Source organism: Neopelma chrysocephalum, unplaced genomic scaffold (genome assembly GCF_003984885.1).
Source record: "Neopelma chrysocephalum unplaced genomic scaffold, ASM398488v2 Primary Assembly neopelma1_24, whole genome shotgun sequence".
Classification (NCBI taxonomy): Eukaryota; Metazoa; Chordata; class Aves; order Passeriformes; family Pipridae; genus Neopelma; species Neopelma chrysocephalum.
In genome coordinates this window covers 6,862,642-6,881,858 of record NW_020897693.1, presented here as the reverse complement: position 1 = coordinate 6,881,858, position 19,217 = coordinate 6,862,642, and the positions used below count along the sequence as shown (strand labels likewise).

The 19,217-nt window shown below is 39.2% G+C and overlaps 2 protein-coding genes across 7 annotated transcripts in view; one reads left to right on the top strand and one right to left on the bottom strand.

Annotated features, from left to right (window-relative positions):
• Positions 1 to 12,166, top strand: part of SERGEF (secretion regulating guanine nucleotide exchange factor) — a 148,419-nt gene extending 136,253 nt beyond the window's left edge. For 3 of the 5 annotated variants that reach the window (XM_027701471.1, XM_027701479.1, XM_027701462.1), the window contains one exon: positions 10,072 to 12,166. In XM_027701471.1, coding sequence (XP_027557272.1) covers positions 10,072 to 10,232 — 161 coding nt within the window. In that variant the 3' untranslated portion in view covers positions 10,233 to 12,166. The remainder of the gene's footprint in view (positions 1 to 10,071) is intronic. The other 2 variants (XR_003537080.1, XM_027701486.1) reach the window with 2 other exon arrangements.
• The window catches only part of KCNC1 (potassium voltage-gated channel subfamily C member 1), a 127,736-nt gene continuing 110,273 nt past the window's right edge, over positions 1,755 to 19,217 (bottom strand). For both annotated transcript variants that reach the window (XM_027701410.1, XM_027701383.1), the window contains one exon: positions 1,755 to 3,845. In XM_027701410.1, coding sequence (XP_027557211.1) covers positions 3,664 to 3,845 — 182 coding nt within the window. In that variant the 3' untranslated portion in view covers positions 1,755 to 3,663. The remainder of the gene's footprint in view (positions 3,846 to 19,217) is intronic.

Genomic DNA, 19,217 nt, shown 5'->3' with positions numbered 1-19,217 from the left:
TAAGGCCAATGCACGGAGACCCCATATTTCCTGTGTTCCTGATTCCTTCAAAGCGAGGAGAACAAAACTCTTGAATTCTTAATTTGGTCATATATTCTTTCAGAGGTAGAGATATTTGTTTTGTCTTTTTTATTCTGAAGAATACTTTGTTATCCCTGGTTTCTGGCAGATAACAGTCTTTCCAAAATGGTGTCAGATATTCCTGTCTTCATTCCAGCTGGTTTCCTCTTCTCCCTGAGGTTATGCAGAGGATCAGATGGGATAGTGCCAAACAGCATCTCAGGGACCCAGCTTGCATTGTCCATTCTGGTCTCCGACCTTCTGGAGCTGGCATGGCGCCTCTGAATCCCTCTGCCCATCAACTGTTCTTCCTGTCACTGTGCCAAAGAGAGATTTTACTTTCCAACCTCAGATCCCCGCACCTGATATATGAATGCTGTTTTCACTATAGCTATTTTGCCAGCATCCAAAAAAAAATGTAATAGAGCAGAAACTTTCAGAAAACATCTTGCAGTATTGATTGAAGGAGGTTTTAGTCTCAGGACACTCCTTGTGCTTGCCTTTTTCCAGGGAATGACTTGATCTATTTCCTCAACTTAAGGAGCTAACCCCAATTCAGAATTTAGGTGTATCTTATACTGATGGAGGCAAAGTGGTGAGGTGTCACCTCATGTGGCAGAGATGGTGCTTGCCTTTCCTAATTAGAATAACTCAAATGGTGTCACTTGGTACCCAGTGGCATGCTGAATTCTGCCAGCATTTCTTTCCTAGTCTTGTGCCCTTCTAGGGAAGGTTAGTTAAGAGTGGTATGAAGAGTAAGTGTATGTACACCTGACTCACAAAGGAGGATGAAGGTAGAAATGTGAAGAAGCTGTGCTGCAGCAGGGTTATTCCCAGACTAATTGGCCTGAGTTTGTAAAAGGTGTTTGCACACACCCATATGTACTCTGTGCCACTCCAAGGCTGGGGTTTCTTTGGCCCTGTGTGTTGCTTGAAATGCTCAGGTTTTGCCAGCTTGGTATTGAAATTCAACAGCTTTTTTTTTTTCATCAACAATTCTGGGTTTGTAATTAAACAGTTCAGTGAATAAAAGTAAAGGAGAATAACGTAAAATTAATCCGTGCAGATATAAAAAGGTAAAAGTTAGCAAGCTGTGCTTTACGTCCTGCCCAGAATCCCTGTTCTGCACCAGAAGGGAAGTATGTCAAAAACTGTTTGCAGTTTGTTTGGGGGTTTGTTTTTTAATTTTTTTTTTTCAGCATTCAGCTACTGTTTTCACTTGCGATAGAAAGTTAACACCAGCCCAGCTCTGCACAGCCAATCTCGGGTAAAAGCACTGTGTTTCATCAGCCCTTTTGAGCAAATGTGGCTTGCCTTTGGTGCACACACTTGAAGTAAACCTCCTTAAGATTTGTGTTTGAAGTCTGAATCATGGGATTTTTTTTTTTTTTTTTTGCTTTCTTTCATCTTTTGTCACAGCTCTGTCAATTATCTCTAATTTCCTCTTTGGAAGGGATCCTGTTCACAGAACTATGTTGTAGGAGATAGAGGGGAATGGTGGCTGTATGTGGCATTAGTGTTAACGTGGGGATATTATCGAGGTGTTCATTTTTTACTCTTTTTCTAGCTGCTCAAATGACCCAGCCCTTGTTGTATCTGTGTAGATCTAAATTTACCCCATTTAGACCCCAAAACAGTGGCAAGTATAGGAGTCCATGTAACAACAGCACAAAGTGAGACAGACAGACAAGGCACATGAGCCATAGGAGTTTTATTAGATGTGCGCTTGCACTACAGTACAGTGTGGTATAGGCACACTTGAACCAGATACAAGTGGGTTAACTCAAGTACAACAGTTGCAGCACAGAGGAAACTTGTAATCCACAAATCCTGCCCTGAAAGGAGAGTTAGTTCATCTGGAAGTCTCTTGGACTACAGCTATGCTATAGCTTGTATCAAGCTCAGTATTTTAAAGCTCTTGGGCACACATGTCCTACAGTGCTGCCACTGTTACAACTGCACTGTGACACTTGCAGGGGAGCCATCATCTGAGCCATTGCGATATGCTAAGATTACGACTTGAAACTTTGCAAAATAAGGCATCCCAATAACGTCATTGCTGAGCTGCAACTACTTTTGTTCTGTGGCAACTGCGTAGCTGTGAGAAAATCTACTAGTTCGATCAGTAAGATGGAAACTGAGAAACTCAGTGACCCCTTGTTTCCTTGATTTTTCTCTTTGCATTTCTAACACTTTTGCTTATGACTGCTGGAATTCATCTCAGATTACTTGTTAAGCATGGGGAAGAAAAGCTCTCACTTGTTTAATATCAACAAGCAGGTTTTTTTAGACTTCACTCGACAGTAATGCACATTCATATCATGTATCTTGAAACTTGACCAAATGCAGCCTTGCAATTGCTAAGGGAAAATGAAAGGGGGGAAAGTTCAAACTAAAGCCCATTTAAACACAAAGCTATTTTACATTAAGATGTCCATGTGGAAGGTTTACACATTTCAATTCTTGGTTCTGAGTTAGAGAATTGTATTCTGCAGAAAAGGACACCTTTAGAGATAAACCCTAGAATGCTCACTTTTGTTCAGTGCAAACAGCCCTTCATGGGAAGAGAACAGCAGTCAGATAAGAAGGTAAATGTGGCCATATGGAATATTTTTTTAGCTTCTGTTATATCAGTATTTTTTATAAGCTGCCAAGGACTGACAGTCATCTATAGCCTGGTCTGTGTGATGGCCTTAAAGCTCACACTTGTAAATAGACCAGTTCTACAAAGGGTTGCCTTATGACACGTGTTAGGCACCAAAGCATTTCCGAAATATCTTTTTCCAACCTAGCTGTTCTTTCTTGAGGAGAGAGTTCCTGAGAGCCCAGTGGGGTCTCTTGTTTCTGACCTCAGCCGATGAAGTAGGAGGAAGTGCCATTTCACCTGCGTGCTGCTGCTCATCTTGCTGACTGTACTTTCTCCTGCTCTGTGATTTGCTTAGTGCTTTGAAAGCTACATGTAATACTGGAATGCAGTTTGAGGGGGTTCTCAGATTCTTGCTTCTGCGTTCATCTGTTACTTTTCCCAGGCCTGTGCTGAAGATGACCATCAGTTCTAGGTCTTGGATGTAACGTTGTAGGTCGGGTGAATCGCAGCTGTCCCCTCCTTTTCTTTATATAATCATTTACATAAGTTTAAAGTGCATGTAAATTTGAAATGGTAATGCTTTAATACCCAAAATACATGGGCATAAATGGCCATGGCACCATGTGGTTCCATGGGACACTTGAATAACTTGCACTCTTCTAGATGTGCTCTGACATACTGCTTTGCGTGGATGACCTCTCACTAAGCACTTAGTCTAAGGTATTTTCTGTATGTTCCATTTCACATCATACAGAGGGTCGTGAGACTGCAGTCTCTGGCTCTGTGATGAGATCGTGATTGTCTAGTTCTGGTCACACAAAGTTAAAGCACTGTGACACGTTTAATGCCTGTCACTGTGAGAGGCAGGGATGTAAGTTCTGAATGAATGTCACTCTCTGCCATGCCTGATATTCTGATGGAATAGATATTTGTGCCACGGTCAGAGCCTCAAGACAAATCTCTCCATTAACTAATTTCTGTCATCTGTTCTTGTCCTGTACTTAAGCAAGCAAAATTTAAAGATTTTCTTGTCTTCTACAGGTGTAAAAAAAAGCATCTTTAATGCTTAATCCTCTCTGCACTGCAGCTGCTTCATGTATGATATAATCCTCATGTATTGTCAGTGGACCAGTTACGTTCAGTCTTGCACAAAGTCGTGAGCCCAGGTTTTGTTCTGTGTTGAGCTGGAGATGCTTTCCTGTTGGGAAGGAATTGACATGGTTGAGTAAAACCAAAAGGAAAACCTTTGCAGCCCCTGTGAGCATGAGACATAGTACCATTTGTGTTTCCCTGTGGAAACAGAAATGTGAACAGATAATCCTTGGAGTAGATTTCTCTCCTTGCTACCTACACACAGCAAAGCAACCATCTCCATCTTACAGGGCTTCAGTTTCACCACAGAAACTGCAAAGGTGCAGCAGCCCAAGAAATCTGTAGTTGCAAGTCTCATTTTTACATCATAGGATATAGTTTTGTGAATTTCTTCCTCCGTTTTTGGCTTCAAAATGACAATGCATAACTGAGAAGGAAAAAATAAAATCCATCCTAAACTAGCCTGACTGGTAACCTAAACCATGGCTTATTTGATGTGGAATGATTCTTTCAAATAGATACATATTAATTTGTGCAGTGAGCCATTCAGCTCCTGCTTTGAAGTGCCCTGTGAGAACAGAACAAAATTTCTATTGTCATTGTAAATTGGCAAGATAGCACTTCCTCTAGGGATGGGCTCAGTTATTTGCCTGGTGCTTAAAACAGCGCACAGGAAAATGCTCAGCATGTTTGCACGAATCTGCTATGGCTTTTTTTGCTAAGTGCCATTTTTACTGCATCTTCCTCTAATTCTCTGCATTGCTTATGTGGGGCTCCTCCATATACAGCTTTCAGGCTGTGCCAGATGTGCTACATGGCCCTTCGCTGTGCGCTTGGAAATTATCTTATAATACACACGATTCTTTCCCCTTCCCATTTTGTAACTCTCAGCTATTCATATGCTATGGAAATGAGAACAGAAGAGATTAGATGTGCTCTGTGCTGCTCTTCTGTTTGCAGTTTGTGGGATAGACACTGGTATTGAAGAACAAACTAGAAATTAGACGTTCCCAACTGAAAGTAGTTGCAAAGGATATGTGTGCGTAGCCTTGTTGCTCCATTTTGAAGTACTGCACATGCCTAAGCCATACTAGGCACCTTGTATTCTCAAGTCGATTTTCTGACTCTCTTGAATAGGTAGTTATGGATTATAATTGGATATTTTGACAGTTGGCCTTGAGGCCCTGACCCAGTTTGAAGTCCCTGCTGTATGACACAAGATACAAGCATAGGCAGAGAGAAGGTCCAACTAACAAAACAGTGCTTCTGCTGGGAAAAAATAATAATTCACATAAGATATTAGTTTAGAGCACCAAGTCAGAGGCCTCCATGTAGTGCAATCTTCGTACATTTGTTATGATTAGCTGTTTGAGGACGTTGAAAGTTTTTCTTTCCAGGTACCAGGATGAACCACAGTCACATGATTTTTCAGCTGTGTAAAATGACAGCTGAGGAGGGGACTGAGTGGTCTAGGTCCACTGCCTGGGGAGAAGCTACTTATGTAGAGTGAGGGCAGACTGTTGACCAGAGGCTAACTTTGAAATCAGCATGTGTTTAGCACCATAACTTTGTACGTAATATCAAAAATGTATGGTTTTTCTTATCTGTGTGTTGTGTTAGCACTGCAATGCATCTGATTTTTATCAAGCTTACTCACTTTAAAGCCAGACCCACATTCCTGAGGGTTTTGGTCCTGAACAACTCCACCAGCAACTGGATGGGCTGCCTAGAGCACATGACAGCTTGCTCCTTGAAAATGTGGCTCCATAATAAAAATTGACTATATGAATCTCATAGTTATTTTTGAGTTTTGGAGGTACCATATAGTGTCTTGAGATGATGTCATCATACATTCCACTTACCAAGCTTTGCCTTTAATAAGATTTTGCAGAATGCTTAGACTTCCCTTTTAGTTACTAATACATTTCCATATTTTTTCTTCAGAAAACAATTGATTCAATCCTGTTTCCTATATTCTAAGAATCTGCAGATCTTTTGCACTAATGACAGAATTTTTGCTATCAAAAATACAAAAGTTTAGAGGGATATTTCTTTCCTTTTATTTTACATGACACCCTGAACCACTAGATGGTCTTAAAAAAAGAAAATCTATTCATTTGTGTTTTACAACTCCTTGGGAGAAGTATGGTCTAAATCTCTCCTTCTGTGTAGTGTGACATTGCTCTTTGTGAGGTTTTGAATGCTTTCAAATAGTCAAGGGAGGACAGTTGAGACACCTGAATTTTGTCTGTGGTCCAGCCCTGATGCTGTTTAAAGTCTTTTTGACTTGCACTGAGCTGATCTCCTGCCTGCTGTAACTTTGTCTATAACCATCTGTAGAGTAGCACTAATTTAAGATTAAAGAGAAATAATAATTTGAGGTATTGTGAAGCATTGCTAAGAGCACAGAGCCAATATAATAGAGCTGTACTAAAACATTTTAACAGATCCCTAAAATGTGAAGCTCTCTCTTGAATGGCTTGGCCTTAAGATACTTGGCTTGTCTTTAAGGCGAACTTCTGCTTTTGTGGTTGAAAGAGTGGGAGAGGAGAAACAGAAAAGAGAATCTTTAAAGACTCCAGTGATAAGCCTCCAGGGCACAGGCTGGTTTAGAAGCAGACTGTTTGTAGCCTGAAGCTAGGTTGCAGTGATATTTGCAGCTTCCTTGTTTCCAGTTTTCCTTGCTTTGCCTTCAGACTGATTGTAAGCATATGATTTAACATAACCTGTCTTCAGCTGCATAAAACTGATATACCTAGGCTAGAACAATCACTTGGTCTCTCTTTATAGTCACTGAAGTGAGATATATTTGATTTTAACACCAGTGTTTGAATAAGATGAATTGCCTGTTGGAGACATGTAGATGTCTCCATTGGCTCTCGCGGAAAACTAGAGGATAATGATCTGTAGCTAAGTTGCTTGATTTTTAGATGGCTGAAGTTAAGTGCAGTGAATCTCACCCAGAGCATCTTTATTTGCTAACCTTGATTCTTCCATCTGAAGAACAAAGTGCTCAGCAATGAGGAGCAACCCTAAATCCTCTACTTTCTCCAGAATCCTGTCCACTATGATGCAGCTTTATTTTTCCTAGAAATACTTTTCTGCAGTTTAATCAACTTGTATATTGCCATTGTTACTTCAGTTACCTTGAAAAAAACCTGGATAATTATTGCAGACAGAAGGAGGGCACTAGCCCCATCTTGACTTGTTTGACCAAAACAGATTCATTAAGGACCTTTTTCTCCCTATGTTTTGTATATTTAATGTTTGGGGGAAAGTTCTGCGTAGCATTGCTCTAAACTTTGATTAGTGTGACTGTGAATGCACTGAAATTCCCTTGGGATCATGTTGCGTTGCCATGTGAGTTCTGTGGTTTTCATTTGTACCTTGAGTATTTATGTTTTAAATGGGAAAAGGTGAGTGTGATGTCTTATGTGGTTTCACTTAAACAGTGACATGGAGCAACCTTCCCTCACCTCACCAAACACAAACCATTTTGTTTGAGAACATGCTACAGTGCTTGTGCTAAATTTTGTTAGAGGCAGTTTGTAGCTGTATTAATACACATCATTCTAATGGTCTTTCTTCCTGGGAAGGTCTGGCACAGACATAGAAATTGAATTTTCTTGTGAAGGCACGTAGGGCTGCTTGGTCTGTGTGGAGGTTTTTATCGGCAATAAACTGTGAATAGAAGCAACCAGAAAGAAAACAAGCAAGAAAAAAAAAACAAAAGAAAAAAATTGACGTGAAATGGTGTCCTTTTTCCAGAGGCTAACCATTAGGTCTCCTTAGGGTCTTTCTTTAACTCTGCAGATATTCCTTCCATGTAATTTTTTAAATAGATGCCTCATTACCTTTGATCTTCATTGACTTCAGCTTCTGTGCCAGTGGTTCACAGAGCTGCTTGTTCCCTCCTGACTGTTTTCACTGCAGTCATTTTGCCCAGCCCTCCTCCAAATTTTGTTAATATGTTATTGCCAAAAAATGGACTTGATATATTTCCTGAAAGTTCTGTTTTTTCGTACATGAATCAAGCATCTGGCTATTTGTATGGACAAACCTTTGGCTAAATCTTCTACATGCAGATGTAGAAGATTTATTTTCACAATAAAATTTTTTTGCCTTTTAGCTTTCCTGATTCTGACTTGGTGGTGATGAGAAACATTTTTGTGGCCTGTCATTCCATATCTGTCACCTGCCCTTTCATCTCTTCATATTTCTTCCTGGCTCTCCATAGATGTATGAGGCATTTTTTGAATAAGACCATTCATACATAAACCCTAGTTAATTTTTCTTTTGCCACTTTTCACTCTAATCCCATTTCAGTAAGCTTGGAGCTCACTGGAATCACGTAGAAAAACCTATTTTGGTGGCCTGTTTACCTACTTGGAGAAGGAAAGGCTAGAAAATTTGAGAGGTTAATACTGCACTGTTTCTTTGAATATTTATTGTACCATTAATGTTTCATTGAGCAGTTTGTAATACAAAGTGATCAGAAACTTTTTGGTCTCCTCTCTCTTGTCCTGATGGGACAGGATGAAAAAAGAAATAAAAAATCCTTTAGTCAGATGTAGTGAGTCTCCATAAAAGCATATAAGTTCTTGTATTAATTGATGGTAGTCTATTAACAAAAAGTGTACTACACTCATCTTATTAATGCAAGGGCATGTTATATTCCCTTTCCATTGGAAGTTTCCTCACTCTTAAATGGACTTAGTCTGCAGGGTTCACATATTAACTGTGCAAAAAAAATTGCCTTTTCTCAGGTGCAGCTTCCTTGAATAATTGGTTTGTGATGTGTCTCTAGTATGGGTTTGGGGTGTCTTTCTCCTGCTTTTTAATATTTACGTAAACATTTTTACCTGGAACCTTACAAAAAAAAATCCCATTAACTTGTAGGATGTTCTCTTGATATTTAAATGGTATATGTTGCACATTCAGTTTCTGGTATTTTTCAGCAGCACATGTATGTGCATTTGGGATATAGGCCGGGCTGTCGGTATTGTGCATGCATAGGCATGGGAACATCTAGTGCCTTCTGAGATAGAAATAACAGAGCTGCTGTATTAGGTGAGATGTGTCTAGGCTACTGGGATGTTCTAGTGGTGTTTTGTTGTGTTCTGTTGCCTTAAAGATTGTCAGGAAAACGAAATGTCATTGTTTAATTACATCAGGAAAATGAAATGTCATTGTTTAATTACATCTGACTTCAGTAATGTTTACACTTAATTACAGGAGAGAAGAACTTCAATATACTAATAATGTAAAGAGAGCAGACGACAGTGAAATATTACTGGATTTGCAGGAAAGATGGTCCTGCTAGCTTTACAATAATCTGTTTCTGAATTCTGAAAAGTAAAATTATGACTGGGATTGGATTTTTGAATTTCGGCACTTTTCTTCTCATTATTTGGACTCCAGAATGATACTTCATGCTGTTAACACCTGCTGTTTTTCAAAAATGCCAGTGGCATCAGAAAAATGATTATATGGCAGGATGGCTTTCTTTTTTATTACAGAAAGTCACAGGCACAGTCTCTGTCAGCCAAATAAAGAATAGAAAATAGGGAAGAAATAGCTCTTGTAGTTCAGAATAAGGGGGTTTTGGTGGATTTTTTTTTTATTATGCCAGCCATTTATAGAACAAAATTTGCATATTTTGCTTCAAGAAAGAGTACTATGGATAATAATAATACATGACTCGTTATTTGGGATATAAAAGAGTAGATGTTACAAAAATAAATAATAATGAGTGAAAATAAGAATAATAAAAGCAGTGAAATGATGTCAAAGCAAGCATAAGAGGTAGGATGATTAAGAGTAAGGCAGGCTGTCAAAGACTTGCATTTAAAGGAAAAAGGTGACGTGAACTTGAAACTAGGAATGAAATTTAATTTGGCTGCTCTGTGACTCTGTGTTCCCCAGCCCTACAGATCATGCTGTGAATTACTAAAGTCACTGTGCTTGATTTATGATACTTTTGCTTACTAGAGGGAACTTGAAAGACAGGCATTTCACATCATTTCAGGGAGGGTTCTTAAAATGTGGAGAGATTTCTGTGGGCTCTGCAAAAATACTGAACCATGTATTTACTAAGGGATTTTCAAATGCCTTTGTTATTTTAATCTCTCTTGTTTTGTTAACAATATGGAACAGGATGGAGAATAATTCGTGTTTATTTATATTTTCAAGAGAACCAGAACATTTTTCCCCACCTTAGCAGAATTTCTTAGAACCTAAGTAGGACAAATTGACTAATCTGCTCCTCAGAACTAGCCAAAGCTGTTACATTTCTTTGGTGTTTATTCTGTATTTTCTGTCTTCTCTTTTAGGTGGCCAGTGCTTCTCCTGGGGATGGAATGAACATGGGATGTGTGGTGATGGCACAGAAACAAATATTTGTGTCCCGAAGCCAGTCAAAGCTCTCAGTTATGCAAAATTAATTGGATGTGGGGCAGGACACTCCATGACTCTTTGTGAAACTCCACATTAGACTTAGCACACCTGGAATCATAACATCATGGATGTGTGTGGACATCTTTGGGTTGCATAGCTCAGAAGAGCTACAAGAGAATTGCCCGTGATTAACACAATACTTGGAAAGTGCAGATGTTTTTTCTAAGTCTAAAAGGAACAACTATGCATAGAAAACTATAATACTTTAAAAATTGTTTCATGGGTTCTTGTCACAGGAATTGACTTTCTTACCCACAGATAGAATTACAAACATTTTGCCTCAAAGCAAAACAACTGAAGACAGATTTATTCCTTGTTCTTCTGAGAAGTCTTTGGGGAAGAAACCAACTTGTTAATCACTTATCATTGGCGTTATAAATTCAGTCTGAGGAAATGGTCTGAGAAGGTGGTCTTTTGTTTATTGTACCTCTACGTCATGATAAGCATATGTTGCACCCGCCAACTTCTGCTGGAGTTGTGAGCTCCCAGCAGCTCAGAAAATTGTTTGTATCACAAAGAAATACCAGTGAACATAAATAGATGCATACACACATTTTAAACAGAAGATTAGGATTAAAAAAAAGGTGATATAATTTAGAAGGCTGGTAAAAGGGGGAAATGAGGCCATGTTGAACTAGCGTTATCTTGATTAAACTGTGAAAGGAGCAGTATTTCTGATGTTCTGTGCCAGGCATCAGTTTATTATAGATTTACAGGGATGCAAATCTGTGTGAATTATCATTAACTTGCAAACCAAACCTGAAGTTTCTGAAGCTACTGCTTAGGGAAGAAAAAATTTTAAGAGCTTTTGGAAGCAATCTAAAAATTCTTATCAAAGGGCATAAGTCGGTTGGAGCTGTCAACAACAGTTTGATCGGACATAACTCCTGTATTTCCAGCTGCCTTTGAATAGGAAGACATCAAAATCTAACCAGAAAGATTTTACAAGTTCTCCAGCCTAAAAGGCACACCAGAATAATCCTAATGGTTTCAGGTTAGTTCTCACTTCCGTTTCACAGCCCAGCTGAGTTACTGTTCATGGCATGCCCACAGTACTTGTTCCAGGTGAGTGCTTGACAGAGAACGTAGGCCTAACACTTGTTTTAGTAGGAGAAATGAAAAAGTATAAAATAGAATATCTTCAGATATTATTAGCTGCCTATGCTGAGCAAAATTTTGGAAGCTATTTATAAAACTGGTTTTTTCACTCGGATACATTGGATGCTATTAAACTGGGTGTTTACCACCCACAATACTTACATTTGCTGTGGTACTCAATGTATTTCAAGTTCTAAATATAGAGAGTTCTACTGTGTGGTAAATGCACCTTTTAATGAGACCTACTGTTGCTAAACAGCAGTTTACTTTTTAAAGCAGGCTTGCCAGGGAAGAAGCCTTTCAGAATTAAAAAATACTCAGAGAAAGGCTCTTGGGAAATAGGACAGGAAGACTTTCTAATGATGTCTCAGCTTACACATGAAGGGAAAGGAATTAAGGTGATAATATGGGCTGCAAGGGTTTTTTCACCCTTGGTTTTACAGCAATTAGAGTTCATGGCCTCATTTTCAAAGGTATTTTATTTTTCTATTTGATGGATGAGAAACTTGAACAGACTGTGAAGTGGATTTTAACTATTAAAGATACCAAAAGAACTGGTAAGAATAACCAAATGGATCCTTTGCAAAAAGTGTGAAATTGAGACTTCTATTGTAAGGTGGGTTTTTTAACCCATGTATTGGTTGTGGTTCTTCATGGCAGTATGTTGTTTGAGGCTGTGACTTCTTGTACTTTTAATTATCTAAGCTGGTATTTATTGACTGTCCACAAAGCCATTTTCAGAATACCAGAGCGTCTCTACTATATGCACTGAACAGTTTCTCATTCTTTTTTCGGCAGTCCTGTCTGAGGTTTCCACTTCTGTTTTTCTCCAAAACCTGAGTACCAAATAAACATGTTCCCTCATTTCAGTAATCATGTCCTCTAAGCAATCCTGTTCCTTCATTAATCACGGCTAGTATATGTGCCCTACATCAGGGTTACTGGACTGGACGTGTTTTGACTGCGTGTGCTGTTGCTGCAGTTCATTTCAGAGGAGTCCAACAGATTATGTAACAAATAAATGTGAGTTGGTTATTTGAAATGTTTTTCAATTTTTTACACCTGTAACATGAACTCACTTTTGGAACACAATGAATGATTTGGGGTGATAAGGTGAGGAAAGAAAGAAGTACTTTGGTTTGTTCCTTGTGCTGATCCACATCTGATCTTCATTTTTGAAAGGCAAGAACTTCATTTTGTCTCCTTTGTTGTGCCTATGTAGATGGAAAATTTTGGGAAGTACTGAATGCTCTGTTGGTCAGGACTTCTAGATGCTGCTGTAGTATGAAGAGTGAATAGAATTCTTTGTAGAAGGGACATGGTTGAATGTCAAAACCATGTTGTTGCTCATTCTTTCAGAAATTACTGCCCTGTTTAGTATATCAGTAGCTTTGTTTGCAGAATAAAGCACTGTACAAAATCAGTTAAGGCCTTCTCTGTAAGGAAGGGAGCACACAGTGAAAAGCTCCTAATCAAGTGGGAAAAAAAAACTTTCTTTCCTGGTGTCCAGAGCTTATGACTGCTACCTGTTGATGTCCTGATGGAGAAGGTCAGTCTCTGCAAGGCAAAATGCAGAGCCAGTGTGCTATGCCCATGCTTCTGCAGTTCGTATAGAGTTCTTTGAGCAGCTCTTTTGTGATAAACAAAGCAAACCTTTTATGTAAGCATTCTGTGCTCAGGTTCAGATGCAAATGAACTGACAAGGTTTGTAACATATGTATTTATAAAAAGATGCTGGAACAAGGTAAGCAAGTGTCTGTGCAGTTGCTCTCCCCTCACTTTTTCGAAGATGAGCAAACCTCCCAGAGAGCTGACATTCTTGACAGAGAACAAGTTGTGAGCTGTTGACCTTCAGTCCAGAGAACTTTCAGGCTCTTGGGCTGGAGGGGGGGAGAAGGAAGCTGTTGTGAGCCCTTCTGTTGTTTGAAATCCTGTGAGTTCTGTGGCTGTTACTCACACAGCTTCCATGTGCACCTGCGCAAGACCCTCCTGTTCCATTTTAAATAATGTCGGTAGGACGATGTGTGTATTTTGAAACTTGGACAGAAGTTTCTGTCTCTTGGAGGATTTTTTGGCCTACCTGATGGTCACTGATGTTATTTGACTTTGTGCAGAATGCCTGAGTGACTTGATGCTTTTGTGCTTAGAAACCCTGTATTAGAACTGTGTTCATTTGAAAGAAGAATTGAATCCTGCCTTCTTCTGGTTTGCCCAGTCACCACTTCTTATATGACACTGACTTCCCTCCTCTATCTGCATATTGTCAGTCCTGTTGGTGTGTAACTAGTTCTTGCCATCTGCAACCATCATAAAGGTCACTTCTGCATGAGTAACACGAGATTTTGTTCAGCTACATGTTTTGAGCACAGAGAAATTGGGGGGGGGATGGGAAGATTTCACTGTGCTTTATGACATGTTTTGAGTTATAAGACTTAAAGATGAAGATGGAAAACAGATGAAGGAGATCAGTTTAAATGAACAGTAGAAAGATGACCTGGAAAAATATTTAAATGAATGTCAATAGAGAGCCTGACATAGTCAGCTAACACATAGGAAAAAGGAGGGGAAAGGCAGAGTCAAGATACAGGTGCTGAAGACTGAGTAATCTCACAGGTGTAGCAGCATTCCAGCCTGTCAGTGTGGTGGGAGTGAGATGAGAGACAAGCTATTCTGTTTCTTGGATGTTATTGTTCCCCCTCTTCCACTGTTTATTAATAATAATGTGAATTATTGCTGTGCAATTTTGGTGGGTTTTTTTCCTTATTCATGGCACACTTGAAATTTCCAGTTCTCAGGTGAAACAGCAACATCTGTCCTCACCTTCCAGTCTCAGAAATTCTTTTGATCAGGCCTGTGATCTAGTCCAGCATTTAATCAAATACTTACTTTTTTTTCTATTCAATTTCATGAACTCTGGATCTGATTTAAACAAGACTTAAGTAATTTTGGGACTTCCAGTTCCTTTTCTCCCATATTAAAAATCAAGATGATGACAGATCTTTGTCACTGAAATTGCAATTTCATGTTTTCACCAAAAAGTCCTGTGTTCTCTTATCAAATCTTGTGCTTTTTCTTTTAGCTAGATATTTTCTTGAAAAGTACTCCAGAATTTTTCATCAGTAGTTGAGTCATACTTATGCTGTTTACTACCAGCTTATAGTTCAGAGCAGGTGAAAATCCTGTAAAGGTAAAAAGAAAATACTGAAGCGGAAGACGAAAGTCTTGCTTCCCAAAGGCTTGGAATGGATGGAGTCTGGGGTAGAGAATCATCTTGTGTGGTTTTGATTGCACTTCAAAATGCACACAGTGGAAAAGTGGTGTTTACAACAAATTTGCTGAAAAGTCCAGCTGACACAAAAGTCATTGTACATTTCAACTTTTGACATATTTATATCTTGGTACATATGCAAAAAAGTGGTAGTACGTGCTTTGTTCTTTTCTTTTAGGTTTTGTTCTATTCTTATTTCCTGATAAGTGCTGATCTTACTTGGTTTCCTTCATGTTAGAAAGAATTATTTAATAGCCTTGAATTAAAATGTTTTGGTTTTATAGAAAATGGCCTTCTGTTGGATGAATATAACTGAAAATAGAGGTCTTTATCATATGTGCCTTTGAAGTTAATTTGGAGAAACTGCATGTGTAAAGCCATTGTTACTTTATAACTCGTTTAGATGTTGAAGGACTGAAGTCAGGCACATTCTTGAGCTATTTGTGCATTTCATTCAGGTTCATCTGTCAGTTGTCTCAGCATTCACCTGTTTTTAATGCAGAGACAGTTTTTACTCATCAGTGCCTCTGTAGAACATCGAAATAGAGTATGTGACTGAAAATATGCAACAGTGAAAACAGTCTCTGTGTTTGAATCATGGCCTGGATGAACCACGTGTTTCCTTGTGGGAGACTGAGGAAGCATAAATTTAGAGTATTGGGAAAACATATTTTTCAGCTTGGTTGGAAACAAGAGCAACAAAGTAATTATTCCTGAATAAAAGCTGGCTGGGGGATGAGAAAATGCAGGGGTAACATTTGTTTTGCAAAATTTCCTCAGGCTTTTTTGTGACATGTCGGATTTCGTCTCATTTTCAGATGAGCCTTTGCAGGCTGGGAGGGGGTCTTGTCTAAGTCCAGTTCCCATGTTGACCAGCCTCTCACTCAATTCATTTCCATCTTTGTAATCTGTTTCCAGCTTCCTTTGCCTGTGGGCCACCTTGTTATTCAGATGCTATGCAGTCTTGGGGAAGTTCTGTCTGCAGGTTTTGGGATCAAGATTCAAAATTGCAGAATTTCAATTCAGTATTATTCAAATACTCCCTGGTCATCATAATCTTTTAAGTGTATGTGAACATTTTGCTGTAAGACTGTGGTTTTACCGTTTTTGGTTGGGGGTTTTTTTGTTGGTTTTTTTTTGTTGGTTTGGGTTGGGTTGGGTTTTTTTTTGTTTTGTTTTGGGGTTTTTTGTGGGTTTTTTTGGTTTTGTTTTGTTTTGGGTTTTTTTGTATTTAGAAGAGAGGTCAAGAATTGAGAGATTTTTAATGTTCTGATGTGACTTTAGTTTTTGGCTGCAAATGTCAAGTGAGTTTAACTTTTGTTTTGTTTTTTACTGATTTGAATGCATAAAGACATGTGGTACCTAAATTAGGGCAGCAGAGGAGTTGCCAATCAGTAATGAAAATGCTCTGTCATTTTAACTGTGTGGGTGCTTAATAATTTTCCATAATAATCCTCTGCTTTAAAGCACAGAAGAAAAGGGATTCCTATAGGAGTATTGTGCTCTTCTGCAGACAAGGAAACATGGCATCTTTCAAATAATGGAGAGACGCTTCTCTCCTCTGGTGCCTTAATTCTGGGTAGATAGATTATAATAACTATTCCTTTTTAAATACTGCCTTTCCTCTTTTGACATCAGAACACTTTAAAAAAAGGATAATGTCATAGAAACAGAAGCTGAGGCACAAAAGATTGAATTACCCCAACCAAGGTAATCCAGCATGTCCACAGTGGAGTCAAGAATGAAATTCCCATTTCCTGAGTCCCAGCCCAAAATTTTACCTTCTAGTCTAGTGCTTTTTGATGATTTTTTTGCCACTCTTTCCTTCTCTCCTTGCTCTTCTTTCCCCCTCACTACTGATTGCTGTTTCCATCACTCCTACTTGCATAACCCATTTTCCAAACCCATCCCGTGTCCTTCTCATTTCCCGCTTCTGCTACTGCCGCCTCTTCTCCAACCACCCACTTGCACTGACACCACCGTGGCAAAGCGTGGCTCCAGTGGAGCTGCTTTGCTTGGGCTTAAGCCATGTCTCCTGTTGTGCTGGTGTGACTCACAGTCAGCAGCCTCTGCACAGACTGTGTTGTCCCTGCTAAGCCCTTTGGGATCTAGAAGCTGTGCAGGTACCTTAGAGTGACAGCTGAGCTCATACAACTGCAAGACTTTGCCTTTTGCTGCCTAATGAATCTCTAACCTGTGCTTCATGGGCAGCAGAAAAACATTGGCAGCCTTGGAGCACACACTCTTAATATTTGGTACCTGGAGATGTTTGGACCTCTATACTTGCATAAAGTTTTTTCAGTGTTCAAGTGAATGCTGAGGGTTGAAAACCTGACTTTGCTGGCTTGAGCCTGGGAATGTGTCTTTCCATGGGGGCATGTGAATCTGCTTAGTTTTAAAGCATTTGCTTTGTCAGATAAAGAAAGTCAAGAGATGCAGTTCTGGATCCCTTTTCTAACTTTAAGTTCAATTTGAATTCAAATATTGTTCTTGATTGCAAATAAATATTTGTATTTCCCTAAGAGAAAAATGGGGCACCCTACAGTCCTAGATGAATGCAGAGGCTTTGGGACTTCTGAACAGATAGATATTTTATGCCCAAACTCAAGTAAGCGAGTGACCCAAAAATAACCTGCATAATTTAAGCATGTATTTCATGAAGAGAAGGTAGTTTGTGTATGAGCTCAGAGACAAAGTTCCTTCCAGGATATATGTGGAAAGCAGAGAGGTAGGCTGCCTTGTTTTGAAACTAGGAAAGGCATATGCAAACTGGCAGGGTAATAACTCCACTTGTCTTTTTCTTCAGGACATCTTTTTTTGTAAGCAGCTCTGTGCTCATTTCCTTTCTGAATGCCCTTGCCTTAGCCCTGCTTGCTCTCTTCTGTATTTCAGTCTGCTCATTTGTCCTACCAGCCATTTGTTTCAGTGAAGTATTTTCTTTTTGGCGCTGAAACTTTAAGAAGAGAGAAGGCAATTTAAGTGAAAAATCACTTTATCCAGATTAATGACTGCTGCACTGACTGTTATCACAGTGGTATTAGCTAGATTTTTTTCTTTTTTCTTTTTTTTTTGAGAGAACAGAACCCTCAGAAATTTATTCTGTCTGAAATTGTAATTGTGGAGACACACCAGGTTGGTCCAGAAAAAGCGAGTCCTCGTACTCAGAGGAAAAGCTATATGTATAGAAGGTGTGGTTGAGCCGTGCTTTTAATGTTAGCAAGTGATAAACCACTAATTGCCAATGGGTTCAGATGAAGGACCAGCATTGGGTCTTATAGCTGGGAGTTTGTTGCCGAAAGCTGAGTTTACAGAGAAGGAAACACAGATTTCATTTCCAGCAGGAAACAGAGTGTAACTGAACTACAGAATGTACTTCTGTTCTTACTTAACAGTGGTGTGAAGTCAGAAGTAGTTGGTGGCATTATTGAAAGCCTGTAGTCAGAATCTACCCTCATGTATAGTTTTAATACTTTAATAAAGATATGTACATCCTGTTGGGGAAGGGGACAGGCTTGAAGGAATTAATGTTTTAATAATACCCCAGCAAAAGCTTCTTAACTGTGAAGCAGCTGGGATGATGTGGTAAATTTCTCTTAGGATTCAGTGTCAGGATTCAATGCAACAGCTTCTGATATTTTCCAGTTTTCTTGTCTCCCTCTTTCCCTGTGTTGTCAGAGCTGCCACTGTTGTGCAATGGGAACTCTGTGGTTAGACAGACCTTAAGCTTTAGGGCGTCTCCTGAAGGACAGTGGATGGTAAGTGCTGTTCTGTTTGTGAGCGGTTTGTAAAAGTCCTCCAAAAGACACGGTTACCTCAAATCAGAATAAGCAGATAGGACCTAAATGTACCTAAATGAAAACAGGACTGGTAGATGTAAAAAGCAGCACAGAATGACAGTTGTACCCAACCTGTTAGCTAAGGCTCAGGTATATGCAAAGTGCAGTGGAAGGGGAAAACCTAGATGGGATTTACAAGACTGAATTGTTAGTATTCCTTATGGTAATGGAGAATTGAGCTACCTTCACACTGGGCCCTTGAGCTAGTGTTAAATAAAAAAATGGGGCAGATAACTATATTTCTGGATTCTTAATACATTGTAAGAGGAAAAGATGTTCATTAGGCAAATCCTGGATGAACCTGGATCTACCTCTGGAGATAAGAAATTTATCTTCTGAGAATGACAGCATAGTAACAGGGTGAGAAAAGTAGTTCTTGGGAGAAACTGAAGTAGAAATCAAGTACATAATGCTGTATCAAGGACTACAAAGGACTGTTCTAATTATTTACAAATTCAGATTATCACCCTTTCTTCTATTCCTAAAATACAGCTTGAGGTCTTCCTTGTTTTTTCTTTTGGAGTAGAATTTTGTGAAGACAAGATCCAGCTGCAGTTGGTTTTGTTCTTTATAATTTAGCACTTACCAGAGCCATGAGTGTTTCTTCTGGGTTTTTGTGCCTTTAATCTCTACTTCCTCCAGACTGTAGGAATACTATTCCTTTACGTTCCCATTCTCATCAGCAGTTGCAGATGCTGTGGCTTGCCTAGAAGGTTGTCAGCTCTTCTGAAGTTCCTCACATGAGGATAAAGGTGTGTATCCTTCCTTCATAGAAGTACTTTACCGAAAATGCTCAACCAACTAGAATGCTGCTGACACA